Here is a 22832-nt window from a genome sequence, read left to right on the forward strand (position 1 = left end):
TTTCATTTCCACTGTAAATAAACTTCAGGCAGCGGGAATGCCTACATACAAATACCAGTTGTCTCTAGAAATAATTCATAATATAGAACTCTGCAGTCAAGAAATGACAGATGGAAATAAATGTTTTTATTTCTCTGAAAAAAACAGCCCAGTGGTCAAAAAAAATGCTTTCCTTCCCCCCCTAAAATCAAGTTTTCCTCCCTAAAGTCCCCAAAAAGGTGAACATTACAGAAAAATGCACATGACAGTTCATTTAGTTGATGGCAAAGCCCCTGTAAATCAGTCTATCAATCAATTTTTAAAGGCTGCTCTAAAAAATTATGCTCGTGAACAAGATGTTTCTCTTCCACTTGAAATCAGGGCCTGTTGCGCAGAAAGTAAAATAACTGAATGGGTGGCTCATTTATCAGAGGGAACTGAACCCTGAGTCGATGGAGTCCAGTGTTCACACTACAGAAAGAGATGACAACGGCACAGCTCCTCCATGAGAAGGGATGGAAGTGGCATCTACATTCGCTGCATGCCCACAGCAGTTCTCCAACCACTGCTTGGCCAAGCTGCTCAGCTACAACGCCGGCAGCAGCAGCTCACTGCACCGCTTCCTCTTGTTGAATGCAGCACCACTGACAATGCAATATTTTTAATAAAAAGTCAGATAAATTTAAACTATTGTACATGTCAAAACTACTGACCTCTGGGAAAGAGCTGACTGTAGTCTGGTTCTTTTTTTCCCCTCCCTTACTGGAGATATTGCTCATTTGTCTGCTGATCCCTTTTTCTAAAGAACATTTTAAAACATGCAGTGATAAGCCTCGGCTGTACCCAGGACCAACCTCACTGCCTCTCTGAGTCCAGCTCACTGCTGTGGAGTGTTTGCTGTGAGTCTGGCTGTGTTTACTTACGACCTCTGACTCCGTGGCCACACCGTAATCACAGTGACATTCATGTCCAGGGTCACAGGGTGATTTATGGCTCCATTAGCAATGCATGCGGCCTTGCTGGGAGGCCACCCCGCCAGCCAGGGGCCACATGGAGCACAGAGGTGGCCTTGGTGCTGTCAACTTGAACAGGTATGGATCAAGAAAGCACAACTGCTGGCTGCTTTGGGAACAAGGCAACAAGAAGCACAGATGGTAAAAAGTGGGGTGAACATCAAGTGGGTGCCTCTTATGCCTGTGTCTCCCATGCAAGGCACCGCGAGGCCAATTTTGGGGCTGACCTTGCTCCCAGGCCTACTGCCCCTCCAGCCTGCGCCAGAGCCCAGGCCTATACTTGTGCATGGGGGCTGGCAGGGCTGAATCAGGGAGCACCTCTGGGTTCAACAGATGCAAACATGTCCTCAGGTGCATGCAGGGATGCAGCTGGGGAGCAGGAAGGATTTCTGCAGCAAACTGTCCCCAGAACAGCACATCACCTCATGCCAGTACTGGGTGGTGTGTTGTCAGCCCACAGGACTGGCTTCAGGTCAACACTGCTAACTTCCAGAACTCTGAAGAGCTGTTAAAAGTATTTATTTCCCAGCGATTTTTTATTTTTTTAAACTTTTCTATGCAGACTAACAACCAAATTTTGGGTAGGAAGAGCAAGCATTTATTTGGTAAGAGGACTACTTGCTGCTGATTGAAAACAAGCACTTTCAATGAGGCAGCTATTTCAGTACTGTGAGTAGACAGATCAGCATCACATTGAAGACCCAGTAACCTGCTAATGAATCTTCATTTACGGAGCCTCCCCTCCCACCCATTTCCACGTCTCAGTAGTTTCAAAACCCCAGTGATAGGTGCTGCCAAAAAGCTATTTAAGTACGCCCTCTAACAAATTTTAATGGAAAACAGAAAAAATGGTAGCTTTGAGTTATCAGACTATATTAAAAACCTTATTACATGTATTTACTTCAACAATTTCTTTTTTTTTTCTTAAATAAATAGCAAAGTGTCACCAAAATGAATGGAACGCCGGCACCATTGCTTCGATAGAAACTTCCATACCGGGATGAGTAAACAGTCATATTCTGGAATATTGCATAAAAAGGTACTTCAGAGGAAAGAAGGTGGTTGCTGGTGCATCTCATGTGGCAGAAGCATCGCCCTGGGAGAGAGCCATGTGGTGGCTTCATGGAGCTGGGCTGGCCTCAGTGTGACTCTAGGATGGTCATGCAGGACTCACCCATTGCCTGCTGTCAGCCACGGTGCAACACGAGGGGCTGGCAGGCTCACTCGCTAGCGAGAAGAGCACTAGCTCTGAACAAGGGAAATGAAGGGCATGAAAACAAACAGGCTGGTTAACATGCAGCAGGGCAAGGTCATTGAAAATGGAAGCTGCCAGCTCTTTAGTTAGAGGGAATGATGCAAATGTTGTTACATCAACACTTACAAACTCGGGCATCCATTTCAGATGGGTTTCCCTGGGCTGGACTAGTGTTGTTTTTTGAGCTTGGCTCTTCAAAGCGGGACGAATCTTAAGGACAGCACTGAAGGAAGACCCCAAAACACGATGCCTGCCTGCTGCCTTCATCTCTGTACTGTGCCGGAGCACAGGGAGCTGAACCCCACCTCTCTGCTCCTGCTGGCTGAAATCAGACCCTTATTACTTTAAACAGAGTTTATTGTATTTAATACATTATAAAATTTGAAAAATTGTAGGAAAGCAGCAGATTCAAACCAGAGCATCTCTACCAAATATTAATTATTCTGGCCCCCTTTGAAAAAACACAAAACAAAACGAAAAAAAACCAACAAAAAATTCATTCAAAAGAAAAGTTAAGCTTTCACATCTGTGAGGGCAGACAAAACGTGTGCGACTTCTGTACAAACTACATTTAAAATTTCATTTGAGTAGCTTTTCAATGCAATGGATGGTCGTCTCCTGAACGCCTGCCCATCCACCTCTAAAAGACAGACATAAACCTCCATATGCAAGTAAAGTTGAATCAAGGTGTGCAGACATTAAAAAGTGTATGAGTGTTTGGCAATGGAAAATGTGTTATGAGCTGTCTATGAATCCCCCCGTGGTAATGGCTTGTACACCGTTAAGTGGGCCCAAGGAGGGCCTAGGACACTTAATGGCCATCACAGCACCAACCTCAATCTACCACTTGTTTGTCATTGCATTTCCTACCCTTTGATGTATACATACATATATATATGTATGTAGGTACATATATATATGTGTGTGTGTGTGTTTTCTTCTACACCTTGAGGTTATTATTACTACTACTATTCCAAGTGTTCCCATATGAATTCAGGTGTGGTCTCTATATTTGATATAAATGTGTCTTTTATTCAATTTTACTTCCAGGACTTGTTTGGAGTCCAAACTGCACATGAAACGTCCCCCTTTTTTTCCTCTTTTTTTTTTCCTTTTTTTTTTTTTTTTTTTGCATAAAGAAACATGTCCATTTTAGTCCAGAGGCTCTTGCTTTATTCGAATGACGGAGGGTGCACGAGATGTCCTTCTGAGTTCTCGTCTCAGTACGTATTCACTGAATTGGGAAGAGTCCACCCCACCTCCACATGAGCCAACAATCTCAAATCCTCTTTGCTGTAACCTCTCAAGGACCTGCAAAAAGAGGAAACAAACATCAAGGTGTAAGTAATGAGCAGACTGTCTATATCTTCTAGAGACTAAAAAACCAACCCCAACTGCAAAGATCTGTGCCTGTATTCAGACCAGTGGTAAAAACTGGAATTTTTAAGCTTTAATTATGGAACTAAAGAATTATGCCTGGTCACCTACTTTCCTCCATCTTCACAACCTGAGTGTTGCTTCCAGTGGGAGGGAAGGGGAAGGGAGGGGAAGGGAGAGAAAGGGAAGGGAAGGGAAAAGGGAAAGGAAGAAGAGGGAGTGGGAGAGGGAGAGGGAGAGGGAGAGGGAAAGGGAGAGGGAGAGGAGGGTGGGCTCATGAAATGGAAGGGCATGCACCCATGCAGTTGGGGTTGAGCTGGAGTGGGGACATTTGCAGGGTTCCCCTCTGCTACCAACTGCTCTCACTGCTCTCTTCACACACCTGAAGGCAGGATAATACAGTGTTTGTCCCAGGTATTTCACCAATTAGCACACTGGCTTGCAAGGAGAGGACTGGGGAAGAGGGAGAAGTGAGCTGGGCTTTAAAATGCTTAAAACTACAAGACATGCCACGCTTTTACATGCACTGCTTCAGGTCAGCAAATATTTTTCCAAAATACAGTTAATTAAAGAGCAGACAAATCTCAAAAAGCAGGAGGTGGGAAGAATCCCTGAAAGAAGAACAAACATCAAAACTTCAGAGCAATTTTTGTTTAACATGATCTTTAGCTTTTAACAACATAAGTCTAAGTTCCCCAAATATGTCTCATTGCAAACCGCTGGAAAATACAGCAGGAGAAATTAGGTCCTGGGAAAAAATGTGACAGGTCAGGAAACTAGCTCAGCCTTGGGCAAATCACTAAGTCTACGTCTCCCTCTCCAGGTCTACAAATAGTCCCTGTCCTACATCACACTGTTTTGGGGATGGGGAGATGATTATGGCCACCCAAAATGGAAGACATGGCATCATCGGCATAGGATCATCATCTCTCTTGAAGTCTGTGAATGTTTTGCCACTTTTACTTAGGTTTTTCACATCATGAAATAGGCTTGGAAATTCTTATTTCTGTGATAAAAACATAAATATAAGGACAAATGCTAAACTGCTAAAGGATAAAACTGCTTTGACAACTCTTAGATAAGATGTGGCTAGATACCTCTCCTTGAAATTCATATCCCTTTTCAGTTATAATCTTGCATGTAGAGGTGTTCTAAATTTGCATTAGTCACTATGACAAAACAGCTCTGATGTTTCAACATGACCATAGGGCCAATAAGAGACTCAACTGTCCAAGCATAGCATGCACTAACCACATCTCAATAGTTCAGATAGATCTGTCCATACTCCTGTGTTGCACTAGCACACATGCAGCACCCCACACGTGCTGCCATGGTTAGCCTTCCTCTTCATCAGAAAAGGGGAGCAGAATTTTGCTACCTGGAGGCAGGACTTGGTATCAGGAAGACATCAAGCTCATTTGGCAAACCTCCCTCAGGTAAGAACTTGCTCATGAGTGTGGAGCATTTAGGAGGTGCAGCTAAACCAAAGACCATCATAGAATCATAGAATGGCTTGGCAAATTACAATGCAGCTGGGAAAAAGTATCTCACTCCAAAGTGCTGGCTGTGCACAATGTGCTAACTAGTTGCAGATGGGTATGGACATTTTTCCACACCTGCATTTATTTCTCAGAATTTTTTTTATCCATTTTCTAACTTTTTAAAAACAAATGCTACTGATCTTAGTTATTGCTACATCCTCTGCTATGCAGAATGTGACAGAGGAGGGCCTTCCCTAAGACCACAGAAGAAGATAGGTCCCTATTTGCAATAAGCAGATGTGCCATCATTTTTGTCATCTCCGCAAGGAGGAAGAATGAACTAGTTGTTTTCTCTCAAGGTAGCAAGCATATGATGACACAGAACATTCATTTAAGAAACATTTAGGGAGGCTGTTATCAAACGCAAAAGACCTGGGTAACACTGGGAAAATTATATACTAGTTTTTACCACACTTGTGTTAACTTCCCCCTTAGTGCTCCATAAGAATTCTTCACATTGCATGTCTCCTGATGGTCTCATTGAATGGCCAAAGCCCCTCCATGATGCCCCACTTCAGGGTGTTAAGGCAAGTTTTAAACTATTGTAGTTTGTTTTGCAAAGAGATTTAGTGATGAAGCATGAGAATTAAGTTGAGAAAGCAGCCATAACCCACAGAAGTAACTAGCTGAGAGCCTCCAGCTGGTTTTGTTCATGGAAACTTTTCAGTGAGAGAGAAGCACATCAGCCCACAGGTACCTGGTCAGTAAGATCTTTCCTACCTGAACTGAGTTGAGGTGGCAGTATCCGTTCAGTGGAAATCTGATGACATGCGTTGAGTCATGATTCCAGCCAGCATTGACAGAATTACACATCACATCACCAATTTCTGGAAACACTTCTTCTATCAATGACTTATCGCCACTCAGTGTAATCCTCTCGCCGAGGTCTGGGGCAACACGCACCACCAGGCATTCACAAGACTTTGAGAAGCGGCCACTCTCCCGGTCTTGTTTCCACCTTTCCATCTCTCCTAGCATGGGCTGAAGCTGGAAATACTTTGCTTCTTCGTATAACAAACTGTAGTCCTGAAAGACACATATATTACTGTGCACAGTTAGGAAAGAGGCATTGCTAATGCACTGCTTAATGTATATGGTTATTCAGGCTAACATCGCTCTAGATCTGGAACCCTTCAGACATAGCTCGTAATTACTGTGTAGGAAGGTGTAATAAAATAACAGTGCAAGCAAAAAAAAAAAACAAACAAATCAAAACCATCATCCATTTGAGACAGACCAGGTATAGCAGCATTTGTGAGGGGACAGGGAAGTTACATTTGCTCATGCTGTAGAATAACCCAGGCAGCCACATCCCACTTTTCCCTCTATTTTTATCCCAACAGTGATGTCATAAGATAATGACCTCATTAAACAGATGGAACAGAATTCAATCAGGATTCAGAAAATTCATCATTAGGATCCATTGTGTCTTACAGCAATACTAGCAGGCACTGTAACAGGTATAAGAATGTAAATGAGGGAGCCTGCAATGGTTCAGTGCAAAATGGTTGAGATATTTGCATAATAAATCGCACATATTACAGCATTTTTAAAAAATAAGTATTTTTTAATACCTCTCCATTTTGCCAGCAGTACTGTTTACTACATCATCTCAACACCAGAGCAGAGAGAATGCATTTCTAAGCATAGCTAGTGCCTGGCAGTCTGAACTGTGTCTATTGTCGCATTTTAAATAAAAAACAAAAATTCTTGTTTTTCTAGGCCTAAGACCGTAAGGCAATTTGGAAAATATTTATATAGAGAAAAAGAAATACATGAGAATTTGGCAAGGCAGAGGAATGGGAAGACCAAACAAGAAGACTGGTAACAGTCAATACAGCCCTAAATTTCAGCTACAGACTGAATACTTGATGAGCACGGGAAACCTAAATCACATTCAGAACACTTCTTAATGTCTAATGAAAAGGTAATCTAATCTATACATTTCTAAGAAACAAGTGTTGCAGTTCATTTTAAGCACTTATGTTTTCGGTGACTTGCAGCACAAGCAGAGAGGCTCAGAAGTTAACATTTTTAATTTCAGCAGAGCTACAGTATATTTATGTTGTTAAAGGACTCTGCATGTATAATTTCTTAATACTGCATGGAGAGTGGCTTTTCCTTTTTCTGTATTTCTGATTACCTTCAGGACAAGAGCAGAGAGCAGCACAAAGCCATTCTAAGGCTTCAAAAGAGGGAAATGATGCTTATCAGCTATTTCTGAAGTCCCACATTATTCAGGTAGGCCTGCCCTTGTCACGCATGGGAGCAGTACGTATCTGCAGCAGAAATTCAAAGATTGCTCTTGAACTCAACCTCACACCTGTTATGCCCCAAACACCTCAAAATGTCTCAGATGCAAAAGATAAAGGACTGCACTGCTGTGGGAACTGCTCTAACCCTTCCACTGCACCTCTCCTGTTCAGTCTGAATTGCTGTATTTCCTGTGGTGACCTGATGACACAACCAGCTACGTTGATGTGCATTCATAAATAACAATTAAGATCTCTTCTAATTGCAGCTGTGGTCTCCAGTGCTCACTTCACTGACACCACAGCTGCACCAATATACCTGCAATGCCCAGAGTCTGAAGCTGTGCCTCTGCAGGCTGATGTCTGACAGGTGAACTATCACTAGTTTACTTTGTTATTAAAAAAGAGAAAAGCAGACTCTATAATAAAGATTAAATAATAAACGTAGAACTACTCATCCTTGACTTCTCTAAAGCTCTAAAATTAAATTGCTAGTATGCATCCAAGAATCTGGGGGAGAAAACAGTCTATGACTTAATGCTCAAATATTACCATGTGTGCTGTTTATTTTGTCAATACTATGATTCCCACACAATTTTCTGAATTTCAGCATGGGTGTGGAAGTGGGAGTTGTTGCATTCAGTAGAGAACCATTGAAGAAGACCAGAGGACAAGTAACCAGCAAGGTTCATGAGTAGCTGGTTACAGATAGTAACATCCTTTCTGTCTCCATCAGGATACTATCACTTTTAATTTCCCTAGGTCAAACATGGCAAGGTTGCCCCATTACACTACAGACAGGAGGGGATAATTTAACACAGATGCCACTCTAGAAAAGCCTGACAGATGCCATGGCAGCAACCCCACACTTAGTTTTGCCAAGTACCTGAAATCAAGCATCATATTCCAGCAGTGTACCCTGACTAGGACTCTGTTTTGATCACAAGTCAGACTCTTGCTTTACCAAAGTACATGCAAAACACTCAAGTTCTTTGAAATCTCACCTTGAAATCATCAGGAATGAGGAGTTTTGATGTTCTTAAAAAATTCAGGATGTATCTGAACATTTGCCCATCTCTGTCGATGAAATAATGCTGCTTGAGGCTGTCGAGGACGATGGGCTCTGTGCCATCGAAGAGTCTGCCGATTCTGCAGAGGAAGCAAGAGGCAAACGTCAGGGTCAGACCATGCGTGGCTTGGCAGTGATTGGGAAAACTTGCTGCCCAAAGCCCTGTCTCATGAGAGGGCGACCCTCGAGTATTTTGGGCATCTCCCTCAACAGCAGATCCCATTTAGGACATCTCTCCCAATGGCTTCACCAGCAGACCCCATCCCGCTCTGCTGCACCAATCTCCTCCATCAGCTTCATTCTGCTTTCTGGGGGAGCACACGGTGAACTTGCTACGGCTTGAAAACTGCACTCAGGAAAAGGTTTTTATTTATTTATATTGTATTATTAATTTACTTTTAAACCCAGATCACTTTTTGGATGCCATTTACTGCAGCCAACACTTGGACCAGCACAATTGAGAGGGCAGCACCTTGTAGGAATAAGCAGCTAAGGATGTAAAAGTTATCATGTTTCAATGTGAGGTAACAATTTCACAGTAAAACACAACTATTTGTGGCAGGTATCAGTCATTAGGCTCTAAAATAATCAGGAGAAATGTCTCAACTTTTAGAGACCACTCAGTCACCCAGAGAGCCTCCGCTTGCTAAAAATGCTTGCAACACCAGCTGCTGGCTGAACACACATTTTCTACACGTGTTCCTCACAAAACCCGATTTAGTTGGAGCAGTGGGAAGGGCTGAAAACTGGGAACAAAACCTCAGCCTCAGTAACATGAAATGTATGCTGTGTTTTTGTGCTGAGGTGTTTGCAAACGGCTCCTGAGTCACTCACCGTTTCCCAGTGAAATCAACAGCAGTGACTGGTATGTCTGACTTGGAGCACATGTTTACGTGCCTATACGTGCATGTGAAGGTAGTTTGTGATTCTTCGTGACACCACCCACCCCTTCAAAGAACTGTAAACAAAATGGTCTCAAAATAGCTAACTTGTGATATGTCACGTGGACACTTTGCATGAAATACTACTGACACTCTTGGGCATGATTTCAGAGCCTTGTCACAAGCTGTTACATTCTGCAATATTCTACAGATTCTGTGCTTTCATTGCTTTAATGAAAAGGCTCGTTTGTATGTAGCTCTTGTCCTAATATTCCCAATCTGATTTTTGAACCAACATGACAAATGCTACGCACTTTGCAAAGGCCAATAACAGGCAATAACATCAGTGTACACCAGCATGGAGCCAGGTGAGGCATAGGCACTCTTTTTCCCTGATCACACGCAGCTTGTGGCACAGGCAATGTACATGGCTATCTTTTCACAAACGGATCCAGCAAGCACAACGAACAACCACGGCACACTGTTTTCCTTTTAAAAAGAAGATGTGAGTGAACAGCCATTCCTGATCACCACCCTGAGGCTGCTTTGATCCCTCACAGAAAACCAAACCCAAACTCGGTGTAACTCAGAGGCAGCCAACCCTCCCGGTTGCACAAAGCATCTCAGGCTGAGATATACCTGCACTACACCAAGCAATGGTGATCTCCAGAAGAGTTTAAGAGACAAATAGATGGAAATGGCCCTTGAAGATGGTGGGATGTCAGTGCTTGCAGTAAGGTCTTGGGGAACTACCGAGGAACTGGGCTTCATTTTCTCATAGAATGATTTGGGATGGAAGGGACCCTAAAGCCCACCCAGTCCCACTCCCCTGCTGTGGGCAGGGCTGCCATCCCCCATCTCAGCTGCCCAGGGCCCCATCCAACCTGGCCTTGAGCACCAGGGATGGGGCACTCACAGCTGCGTCACTGCTGCACTGCCTTCTCAGTGAAGAGTTTCTTCGTCATGTCTAATCTAAACTCCATCTTCCAGTTTAAACACATTACTCCTTGTCCTATCACTGTACTTCCTGATAAAGAGTCCCTTTTCATCTCTCCTGTAGACCCCTTTGAGTACTGGAAAGCCACAATAAGATGTCCCCACAGCCTTCTCTCCTCCAGACTGTACGAGCCCAGCTCCTTCAGCCTGTCTTTGCAGAGGTGCTCCAGCCTCTGATCATCCTCATGGCCCTCCCCTGGACCCACTCCAACAGCTTCATATCCCTCCCGTGCTGTGGGCTCCAGACCAGGATAGAATACTCCAGGTGGGGCTTTACAAGGACAGAGTAGAGGGGGACAATCACTTCCCTGGCCCTGCTGGCCACTGCTCTTTCAATGCAGACAACCTGGACTGCAGACTTCCAGTCTGCATACACACACTGCTGGCTCCAGTTTTTCACCCACCAGTATCCTAAGTCCTTCTCCAGAGGGCTGCTCTCAATCCACTCATCGCCCAGCCTCTACCCATGTTTGGGATTGCCCTGACCCAGGTGCAGGATGTGACCCAAGGACGCTTCGCATCCATTTGAAACATCACAGCCAAACCAAACAGAGTCTGAAATGGCATCTGTGACCACAACAGGCATCACAATAGTACACCCAGTAATAAATGCTGCACAGAATAGAGATCTCATCTTTTCCTTCTCACTGGCTGGGAGAGGTGAGGACCAGGAAAGAAATAAAAACCCATTAACCTCAGCTGGCCATTCAAAATTCAGAATCAATTCAAGTTGCGTGAGATTTGTAACATATAAAAAACTGAACACATTTTGCAGAATGATCCAAGCAGCGCAAAACATTTTTCTCAAAGCTATCCCTCAGATTAGAACAATTCAAGCTTTCTTCCACTGCTACTTGTTACTGCCTGCCCCAACAGTCAAAATGTAAGCTGTGACAGGCCATATAATACAGGCTCCTGTTCACTAGGTGGATGAGCAACATTTATGTCTAATATGGAAACATAAGGCATTTATATTTAATTTTTCCCCATACTCAAGCATGTTGTCTTGGAATCTATCACAGAACTCACACACAAAACATATACATTTGGCCAAGTCAGTCATTACTGAAAAGTATAATTGTAATTGGCTTCTGCAGCGTTACCCTAGTTCTAAATTACTGTTATAATTATGTATTTTAAAACCTCTAGGCTTTTTGTCTTCATTTTATTAATTGTTTAGGAGAAAAATAAGATAGTATCAGAGGATGGAGTCTTCTGACAAAATCACAGAGAGCACCAACACCTGAGAGCCAGTCCAGCTGGCCTGGGAGAGCCAACTAAGTGCCACCTTTGAGTGCAGCTGCTTTCCAGCAGCAGAAAAACCCAAGGAACTGCAAAGTGTTGACTTCCTCCCCTCCCGAGGTTCAGTTTGCAAGACACACAGTGATACTTTGGGAGACTTCTGTAAATAAAGTTAAAGCCTTTTTTTTTTCTTCTTTTTTTTTCAGAAGGAGAACTGCAAATTCCAGCTTCATGGGCTCCAGGGCAAGACTTGTGATATCTGAGTGCCCAAGTCTGGTGTGCATGGTCTAAGCTGAATTTGCTGCACCTGCCAGGAGAGGAGATAGGATTGAAGGAGGCACAGCAGCAAACTGTGCCCTGCCTCACTCTGCACACTTGGTAATATCCGAGCCCCTCTCGTCTCTGTCACTCTTCATTCTGCTTGGTCTCATGCTGAGATTATAAATGCTTAAGTGACATCAGGCTGCAAGCATGAGAAGGGACTGTGAAGGCATGTTTCCCTTCCCAAGAAAAACTGGAAGATGTTTTCCCCCATTACTTTCTAGACAACTTCAGCTGATGATTGACAAAGATAAGTTTGTTTTTTTCAAAGCCAAACACGTAAGAGCTGAATGGATTTCCAAACAGCAAAGTATTTTGAAGGATGCTTGCAAATTAAGCTGATAATTGTATGGAGAATGAAAAATTGTAGTCCATTTACAAGGCAACATACTTCTAAAATGTTTAATTAAAGCTAGCAGGCTGGAATTTTCTGTATATAAGGAAAATTAATGTCCCATGGGTTGAAAGTGCAACCTCCAATGGGTAATAATTAACGTAGATGGCTTTAAGTATCATAATCCACTGTCAGAAATCGAATGCTTCAAGGGCTGAAAATATAACCAGTGTAAAACTCAGCTCCCATAAGAGAACTGGGTTTTACAGACTGAGCGTATATAAAAATACACTCAGTCTGCAGCAAGGCTGTTATACACAGCTTAAGTGTTTATAGCCTTGCTCTCTGAACGTACAAACGTTTACATATATTGTTATGCACAAAAAGAGTCTTTTCTTTAGTATATTCTGCCTTGGTTGAGAACTTGGAAAAGAAGCAACAACTCCTTGTGCAAAGCCCTTTCAGTGGCCTGGCAGAGATGCATGGGCACACTGTCAGCAGTGTCACAGCACCCAGTCCTGGGACTCCACTGAGCTCTGACGCCAAGGGGCAAAGTATTCGTGGAAACACGTCTCTCTTCTTCAAATAAAGGATTGCATGGCAGAGAATTAAAAAAGAAAAAAAAAAAAGAAAGTACTTTAGTTGAAACCTTACCTGGTTGGAGCCATGGAGACAAAACAAATGCAGGTTTTCCTACCTCCTCATTACATTTACGTGGCTAATGCACATGCTTATTTAAGACTCCAGGGTGTACAGACAGTGAGTTCGAAGAGGCTTTTACTTTTTTTTTTCCTCTATGACTTCTTAGTCCACATTGTCCTTATTAATTTCTTTTCATTTTCTTTCGCTGAGTGCTCAAAGGCAATTTGCATAAGAGTCCATTATAAATTAGATCTGTTTAATGGTATGCTCATCTCATGGCTATTTAATTTTACTTCCTCGTATGTCTAAATTACATAATTTTGCACTCTCCCCTAGAAGCTAGTACATTGGAGGAGGTGGCCACACCAGGGAGAAATGCTGTGCTAGCCAAGTGCAGACTGACTACGTTTCTATTCATGTCTCAGAGGACCACGCTAGCAGTCACAACCTGCTCATCTTTTTCTGAACACCTCATGCCGCTTGGGTCCCCGGTGACTGAATACCCGGCAACTTTCCTAGCTCTGCATAATAAAAGTTGCCTCATAAACAGGATAGAAGAAAGTAACTTTGCAATTTTCACTAACACATACGTTATGAAAACCATAATTTAACCAAAGGTCCTGTTGTAATCTCTTGTTCTTAGTGCTATTATAATTTGTCCTTATCTCTTCCCCCTTCTCTTTAATTTCAGGTTTCATGACCATGAGTCTCGGGAATTCCCTGGCACAGACAGCTCCTATGCTATTAGAAGTGTCATGAATGCAATGATCGCAAAGCAAAGGGAACTGGAGAAAAGTGTATTAAAACCAAAAATCTTATTAAATATTCTATAGAAAAGGTATTAATATAGGATCCAAAGCAAGAAGGATGTACAGGAGGAGACGTTAAAACACCAGGTCTTAGGAGATTTAAGAGAAAATATTACGTGGCATTTTAAAGAACAGATAAATCCTAGATACCGAGTGGAAGTAATGTAGGAAACCTTTGTGGAAATATTTGCTAAATATTGAAGAATGGAATTGTTTACACGGAAACCACTTCAAATGTCTTATTGTTATCTGAGCAAGGGGACAAAAGAGAGGGTAAGGACAAGCGCTAGGGGCTCATACAACACTTGGAAGAAATTGGGATAGGGAGGTGGTGAATAGCCTTAAATGAAGAGTAAAGCATGTGAGGAACAGATGGGAACGATTGAGATGATGAGTGAGGTGGTATCACGGGGGAACGCATCAGAGACAAAGCAGTGAAACATAAGATTTGGTATAACACACATGATCAGCAGCAGCACCAGGAGCAGAGATGACAGCAAGCCAGATATAATATAAAATGAACCAACAGTCCCTGGGTCTAACCCACATGGACAAACCAACATTAACTGGAAGAGAATAAATTGCTCAACACCATGCAGTCATGTTGCAGGAATGTGACTTCCAAAAGAGTCAGTTGCAGCTTTCTATACCACAGATGAGTGTGGAGATGCTGGGATGTGCACCTGAATAACACCGTGCAAAATGTGGGTCACAGGAGACATGAGGGCGAACTGAACAATGGATGGCAATGGCCCCAGAAGACAAAAGCAACAGCCTTACCTGTTTGTCTGAAAAGAAGGTTATCCCAAGAAAAATGAAAGCCTGTATTTTCCCCAATAAACAGGTTATCTAGCAACTGAGGAGGTTCAGCCAGAAGTAATAATTATGCTTCAAAATACAGCTCGTACAGCAAATCCCCCTGTATTTTATGTACTAGGTAGTAGGTTCAGGGTGCCCAAATGCCCAACAGAAGTAGACTAAAAAATTTGGCTCTGACAAAATTTGGCCTCCTCCTGGGATGCTCTGGAGCATCACCCACCCAGACCCAAGCATCTCTTGTAGAAATGTTGATGTTTTAGAAAGGAAGGGGATAAATACTTGGGCTGGGATGTGAAGAGCTGGTGACATGGGGCCTGCAGATGATACGTGCGGGCAGATGGAAGCCATATCCCACACCACATGGCTGCGGCCTGGGTGAGGCCAGCAGAGCACCATCCCTGGCGTGCGGGTGATGAGCCAGGAGTTTCTGTTTACCAGACATTTTCTCTCTCTGCTTTGCACATCTCAGCTTCTGGTACACCAAGGAGATGCAGACAGATAAGAGGAACAGGCTGCAACCCAAATATGCACCTTTTCACATGAGGTGAGGCAAGTAAGTGCTTCAAAAGTGCTTTCAATACCAAGGCAGCCACACTGACAAGCTTTAGGTGTGGCTGGGTGAGGTCCTCCAGCTGAGACCCTTGCCCCACGATCCCCAGCACTTTTGGCAAGGTGAGATTCCTCCTTCTGACAGACACCAAAGCAGCTGTATTCCCCAAAACATTGCATCTATCACCAACCCTCTCGGTTCTGCTTGCTTCCAGCCATGGAGCACTTCCCCAAGCCCTTTTTGCTACAATACAAACCTCGGCCGTGCAAGTCCCACATAGGCTGTCCCTAGTCCTCTATCTACAACACAGTACCACAGCCCCCTAGACCTACTGCACAGCAGGTTGCAAGTCTTGAAGCCCTGCATATCCTGCAGTGCTCGATATCTTGCAAATAAGTCCCAGAAAACTTTTCAGTTTTCCAGTGCGTATCAAAACCACTTTTGCTAAAATCATTTAAGCCAATGAAATGTTAAATCAATTATTCACGCAAATACTTTCTCCATCTCTCTTTTTTTGTAACCAAGTTTTCTTGGCAATGATAACATTTCACAGAAAAATTAACAAATATTCTCTTTGCTTGCCAAGATAGTTTTACTAAGCTCGAATCCAATTTCATTGAGGTACGTTATTTATGTTTTATCTTGAGGGAAGCTGCCTATTAAGTTACTAGCAACCGTGTCCTTTTGCTTATGATATGGTTATTACCAAGTTATCAGGAGTACCTTTAAGTTATTAGGGTGCAATGGCAAATTAAGTACTTTGCGTCATAATTAGCTAATAACTTCTGAATTGTATTTTAATCATGTTTAAGATGGCCAGGTTTGCTGTGAGTAGAGATAATAGAGGATAGGAGCAGAACTGGAGTGTTTATCGTTCGATACCAAAAGCCAGAAAGCAGCTAAACTGGTGAAGGCACAACATCCCAAAGGCCATGATGATCTATGTATTCAGAAGGCTGAACCTCTTCCCAGCCAGCAAAGTACTGAAGCAGAACTTGTATCTTGGGAGCATGTTTAGGGAAAAAGCAAAAAGTACATTAGCTCCAACTCACTCTTCTCTGAGCCTGTCAATTTTTCTTAATAATGTTTTGGCAGTCTTCACAGCTCTATCAATAAACTCGATAGACCTAGATTACACAAAGAGATTACACTTGAAAAAAATTAGGAAAATTACAAGAGACATTTCCCTTTCAAAAATCTGTGTGTTGAGTGAGGAAAGAATCACCAAAACCCAGCCCTCTCAGAATGGGGGAAATTCTTTGATGGATTCCTTTGTACATCAAACTTGCCCCTCAGCTTTCATGAATTTCATTGAAACTTCTGCTAGCTCTCAGTATTTCCTCTGTACCCTGAAGAATGCTCAGCATTAAATTTTCACACACACATCACTGGAAATTAAGAAACACAGAGTCTCCACAAAAAAACATTCTCTCTTAGAAAAGTATCAGCAAAACAATACTCTGGAGATCTCAGTTAGGCAGGTGTACCCTATGTAGGAAGCGCCATGATGTTGCCAGCTCTGCCCCTTTGCAGCAGGTTACTTTGGGAAGCAGGCATCACACTGTGCAGGCTGGGCATCCCAGCCCCTGCAAAGAACAATCACTGCCATGAAACTGTAACAAATCAAGCTTTCCAAGGGCTTCACAACTCTGCCTACTTTGCCATAAACCCTAGCTCTGTTGTTATGCTAACTGCTGCCTCCTCCAATAGGATGGACAACACACTTCCATAGGCAGGACAAGAAGGCACTTGCCCAGCTGTTGGCAGGAGTTGCACAAGCTCCTCCTGCAGCGGTGCCCATGAAGACAAGAATGTACATCCAGCCTCTGTGTGCCGCACTTGGAGACTGTGAGACTGCTCGAGAGAGGGGCCACTTCTGCACCAAAGCCTAAGTAAACAACATCTCATTAACTGGGGCCCTGAGCAGCCTGGTCTAGTATTAGACATGGAGGTTGGTGGCACTGACTATGGCAGGGGGTTGGAGCTTGATGATCCTTGAGGTCCCTTCCGACCCAAGCCATTCTATGATTCTATGATTAATGAATAAAATTCAAAGTGCTTCTGAAACCTTTAGCTGCTGACTACAAGCCTGGGTTGGAATAAAGTATTCGCACACATACTCATTCCACTTCTCTCAACGAACACCTGTGGGAGTCATTGCACGGTTCATATCACCCTCCTCGAGTACAGTTCATGCAAATGACAACAGTTTGCTATGGCCAGCTTGTGCAGCAAAAGCCTGTAGGACAGATGAACAGGTTTCAGCCCTGCTGCTGAACTTGGGCTCGTACTTTCACAAGGCAAATTTGCCAGGGAAGGTGGAGAGAATGTTTAGACTGCTTTTTAAAACCCTACAAGAACACACATGCACAAAAGAACACATATAAAGAACATTATTAGAGTAGTCAAAACAAGCATCACAAGTTAAGATGTCAGACATTGGAGATGCTTCTGCAGCTTTGATTTGCAAACCTCCCCCCACATGAAACCTTTTCAGACATGGTTTATCATGACCTACAGCCTTCCCCCAGCACTGTCTGTAAACCCTGGGCAGCACACGAGCCAGGGCTGCACACTGTGGGGGACTGCAGCCACAGGATCCCTGCTTGAGCTGCTGGAGGAGCAGGAAGAGGTAATATTTTGTGAGATCTTCTGCTGTAAGACGCAGGTTTGCAGAAGCTCTGAGAGCTTACGTGCTGCCCACAGCAAGGCGCTGCATAACACATGTGCTGTGAGAGCTTGGGTAGCAGTGGCCACACAGTCACAGCACTAACCTGGTCACAGCTTCCATGTCACAACACCTCAGCCCTTTTCACATCAAGTCTCTGCCTTCAAACAAACTTCCAGGAGTGAAGCAAGAAGGTAATAGGCTAAGGAAAGCCACAAGAGAACATGCAAGAATGACTCCTCAGAACAGGACTTGAATAATGTGCAGGAAATATGGCTCAAGGACAGTGCTTAACTGTGAGGAGGAACAGGAGATGTTGATGAGCTGTTTATTAACCAAGAACCATATTGAGCACATACACCGTGAAGATGACAAACTAAGGTTGCTCCGGTAGCCCTAATGGATTTATTTTCCTAAAAAGCTGACTTTAATTGCTCTAAGAAAAGCTGCGAGGCCAACTACACAGTAACATGTTTACGTTTCTTGAACATGTGCGTTCTGCTTCACCACAGAGATCACCTGCTTCTACATTCCTCCACCTGAACTGAGCATGGTACTTCCAGGTTAACAGCTCAGATTACAAATTCTTTGAGAAAGGCAATCCAGATAGCACACGAGCACACACAGTAGAGGCGAGAAAGGTGTGGACATACGACCACAGAATTTACTATGAGAACATAGGACCATGTGCTGCTATTGTTCTGATTAGCTTATATGCATTACAATTGCATTGCACTGATTCCCAGTGTGGACACCCATGTGCCTACACAGAGAAACATGTTTATACCTGTCTAATTTATTCTCATACATTTACATGTTTAACTGCTTCCACGCTAGAGGTTGAAATGATGTAAGCATTTCAGTAACTAGGAAAATCACACTATTAACCAAATCAGTTGATACAAAACCTGCATGCTAATCAGTTAAGAGGACAGGAAAGTCCACCTAAAACAGCTTATACGGTGGCTCTGAGCAATAAAAAATGCTTAATGCATAGGTAGAAATGCCAAAGCCACGCCTGAATATTCTACTGGTGGTGGGGGTGTTAAAAAGCACACAGATAACATTACTTCCATTGACAAACTTTACATGTACAAAACAGTGGCTTTATTGTTTATTAAATTACATGCTGTCATGGTGTAATAGTCCCTGCAGCCATACCAAGCCCAACAGTATGTAAGATGTATTTCTGTGGAGGAGGTAAAGAGAGAAGAAAGGAAAAGAACGGAGATACAGTACAGAAGGAATACAACCCTATAAATAGGGACATAAGGAATAGTTAATCAAAACGTGAAAACAGCATAATTTTGGCCAACAAAACCTTCAGAAATATCACACATCAAAATTAAATGTCACATCACAACGCTTTCAAAGCAGGAGAGCCAGGATGCGATTCAGCTGCTGAACCGCAGGTTCCTGGTGCCATTCGGGATGCTCGAGGGCATCTCGGGGACCCCTGAAGGACTGGGGAAAGCACAGAGAAGCTCTAGGAGGAACCACACACAGGCACTAGCCGCTCACGTGAAGGCAAGAGTCTCCTGTCCACAGGATGATCAGACCTTACTGGTAGAAACCAGCAGATTCCAACAGCCAGAATTTCCTTGTGGCAATACCAGGTTGATAATAAACAGAACGTTGCTCATCTGGAAAGCTGAGCACTGCTTTTAAACCAGCAGCTAGATGTTGTTTGTGGAGTAGTCTACTGCATGCATCTGGCAATTTTCTTGTTTTGTATGCTAATTTGAAACCTTTCTTTAAAAAGACAGGATGTTATTAACTGCACTTGGATTAAAAAAAGGGGTGAAGGGAGAAGATATCACCTAAGAGGCATTTCCACACTGTATCTGCCCTTGTCTCTGGACACTGGTACAGCCACACAACTCTCCTACCAATAAAGTTGCAGCTTTCAGTAATGACTGCTACTGAAAAAACTGAACTACCAACATTCAGTATCCACAAGTCTGCGAGTCCCTGACTAACAACAAGAAAAAGACCTAGCAATTCAGTAAGGAAAAATCCCGAATCTCAAAACTACCGTTTTGCAGAATAACACAAGTTCCAGTACAAGCATTTTCAAGGACAGAAAACTGTTTAAAAATATTCTCTTCCTCTCTGTGCTCCCTGAAAATAAAACATGTTACAACAGCCTTGCATTAGCCCCTCCACTTGTGCAGCTACTTAATACTGATACTTTTTGCTCTATTCTTGAACGTAATAAAATTTTAATTCAGCAGAAATCCAGGTGTTTTGTTAGACTTCTGATTTTTTTTTTCTTGCATCACCACGGGGCATAGATATAATTGTTTTCTACTATCTTTAGAGGAGATCTACAGAACCACGTTATCGAAAGGTGCAGAAGCCCGAAAATAGTTTGGGATAATCAAAAGCTGTGCTTTTTCATCAAAGCTCTCCACCGTCAGCGCTCCAGAAGCTGCCGGGGCTGCAGTAAATGGTTTGGGGCTGTGGGAAGGTACAGATCATTTTCCACACCTTTCTGAAAGCCTGCTTTTCTTAGAGTTCACAGGCAGGCAGAAGCTAATTAACACAACCTGTTAAAGATAACGTCTTTTAAAACAAGCAACTCCAACTATGAACCAAGACCATCGAACAGTACTCTCTTGCTAACCACCACATCCAAGAAAGTCTGTATTTGCATTAGTCGTGCAGACTTCAATGAGGGAAACCTACGATGCTGTTCTTTACCACTCACTTTTTGCACAGCTTTCGTCCTTTCTGCCTGCATCCAGCAATCCATGGAGAGCTCAAGCTTTGGGCAGCAGCAGTGCCAACACTCACAACGGTGATTTGTGACAGAGCCTGCTGCCTTTGAGTGCCACCAACCCATACCTAACTGCCTGCATGTTCAGAGACCCCTGGCAGAGACATGTCCCTGCTGTGAGGAGGAAAGAGGTCTGCCACATCTGCAGCAGGCATGGCTTATAGGGATCAGTGCTGCCCAAGCCTGGAGCCTCATGGCAGCTTGTCAGGAGGATGAAGTATTTCTCCACTGTGCTTCAAGGTCTGGTTGATCCTTGTGGGAAATCCTCTGCTAAACAACTCCGAGTGGTGCAGGAACCACCACTGTGTTACCACAGATGGCAGCTCAGGCTTCTCCACAGCATCAAAGTCAGCCAAGACATGCCAGGTCCTTACAGTCTGTGAACACAGGCAAAGTTAAATCCTCCATCTAACTTCGGGAGCACACTGCTGGCTTATTATTTATTATCACTGGGCACATAGAGAAGATAAACAAGGGATTTCACTTTGACCTGCAGAATAGGAATGCTGTGAGGTGCGGAGCCCATAATGGCCGCAGGGACCGGCTCTGCCCGTGCCGCCCCGTAAATGTTTTGTTACTACGGCAGAACAACATTAGCACAGCGATGAGGAAAATAAATCCTCTGTGCTGTGATGGATGTGCCCTCATTTTGTATGTACATTTAGTCAGCAATGTACTGCAAGAGATGTGACCTTTACTGGCACTGGGTTTCACCGGCCCTGTTTTTCCAGACCCCACCCCGTTTATTTTGTTCTGTGCACAGCCTCCCCAGTGGAAGCAGTCTGCAAAGAGGCTCAGGCATGCAACCCGAAGGGCAGAGCCCATCCCGTGGTGCCGCACAGCAGAGCAGAATGCAGGACCGTGGGCTCCTGGCGTAGGCCCACAGGCCCTCCCGCTGAGAACAGCCTGGCTCACACAGTGCTGCGGCCATCCCACAGCTCGGGATGGGACTGGAAACAACATGGCCAACTTGATTCTACAAATGAAAACCGTACCACCGGCTTTGTGATATTGGCACGGTACAGATGCCTGGTATGTGTTCTCCATCAGTTCTTATGACCCGTCATGTTTTCAGGACTCAATTAGTAAAAAGAATGAAGGACTCACACCTCTTACATAGCTAGCTACTTCACATTTTCATAGGTAACAAAGTGACCTAGATGGAGGCTAACTGCAATGGAAAGTTGCAGCCCTACCAGCTGTTTCTATTTTCAAACCAACGTTTGACACACATCCTTTTCACCTCTCCTTTTGTTATGCCTACCAAAGAGACGCATGAAACACATCTGATTGGGGCTGTTATTTCTGTGTCTGAAGTGAAGAATTAGAGGCTCACCTGGAACCAGACCTCTGCAGCTCAGAGAGCAGCATCCACTCAGTCACGGGGAGCTGCGCCATTAATCCAAAGGGGAAAGGGGAAAGTGCAATTGTAGCTCTGCTGATGAGTTTATCTGGGTTAGCTACTAAGCAGGAAAAGGACAGTATGAAAGGCATGGCCCAGGGCCCGGCTTTATGAGACAACAATATTAGAAGCTGGAAAAATGAGAATGCCTGACAAAAAGCAGAGCCTCCAAATAGGCATTAGCTACTGAAAAGCAGCAGCTTTTCTCTTCATCCTTTTCCATGAGTTAGGCCTTCCACAGAGATAGCAAGCAGGGAGGCATCTTTCCTGCTACCATTGCTCAGCTTACTTCCACCTATAACATGTTAGCAAGACTTAAGAAAAATCTTTTTTAAAATAAGACACTGGGAGCCAATCATGATTGACAGCAAAATGATTTGAAAACCTAAGAGAGGAAAACCAATACAATATAGCTCTATAAAAAATAACCATCTTCCTTTCAAATGCTTGCCGGTGACTTCAGTCATGCAGCCGTATCAGCAGCACTTGGAGAACAAGCAAATCGTCTTACTGCTTCAAATGGAACTTGCGCTGCTTCGTGTGACGAGCTCCAAGTATAAAATTAAAAAATAGATTTTTTAAATTCTGCAATTATACTGCTACTAAACCAGAATTTAATAGCAAAAGTGAATAAACAATAGGTTTTCAGGCTGGAGAAATTACCATCACGGTGTTATCTAATCTCTCCCCAGAAGTCAAGAATTATGACTAAGCCCTTCCAACACAGATACAGCCTGAAATTCTATGTCAGAAGTATGTCCAATTGCATTTGGCAGCCCTTAGTCAAGAGAGAGGCTGAATATAATTGGATGAATATTTGAAGTTTTCATTATTCATGTAGGAAGGCTAGGTAAAAAGTGTTTTGTAGTCCCAAGACACTCGAGGGTGTGTGTTATTGGGTAA

General features: G+C 43.5%; 1 protein-coding gene across 3 annotated transcripts in view; it reads right to left on the minus strand.

Annotated features, from left to right (window-relative positions):
• Nucleotides 2587-22832, minus strand: part of KCTD1 (potassium channel tetramerization domain containing 1) — a 97186-nt gene continuing 76940 nt past the window's right edge. For all 3 annotated transcript variants that reach the window (XM_021385697.1, XM_021385695.1, XM_021385696.1), the window contains exons 3-5: nt 8422-8566; nt 5886-6191; nt 2587-3558 (exon numbers count right to left, since the gene is read on the minus strand). In XM_021385697.1, the coding sequence (XP_021241372.1) occupies nt 3400-3558; nt 5886-6191; nt 8422-8566 (610 nt within the window). In that variant the 3' untranslated portion in view covers nt 2587-3399. The remainder of the gene's footprint in view (nt 3559-5885; nt 6192-8421; nt 8567-22832) is intronic.

Source organism: Numida meleagris, chromosome 2, assembly GCF_002078875.1.
Source record: "Numida meleagris isolate 19003 breed g44 Domestic line chromosome 2, NumMel1.0, whole genome shotgun sequence".
NCBI lineage: Eukaryota > Metazoa > Chordata > Aves > Galliformes > Numididae > Numida > Numida meleagris.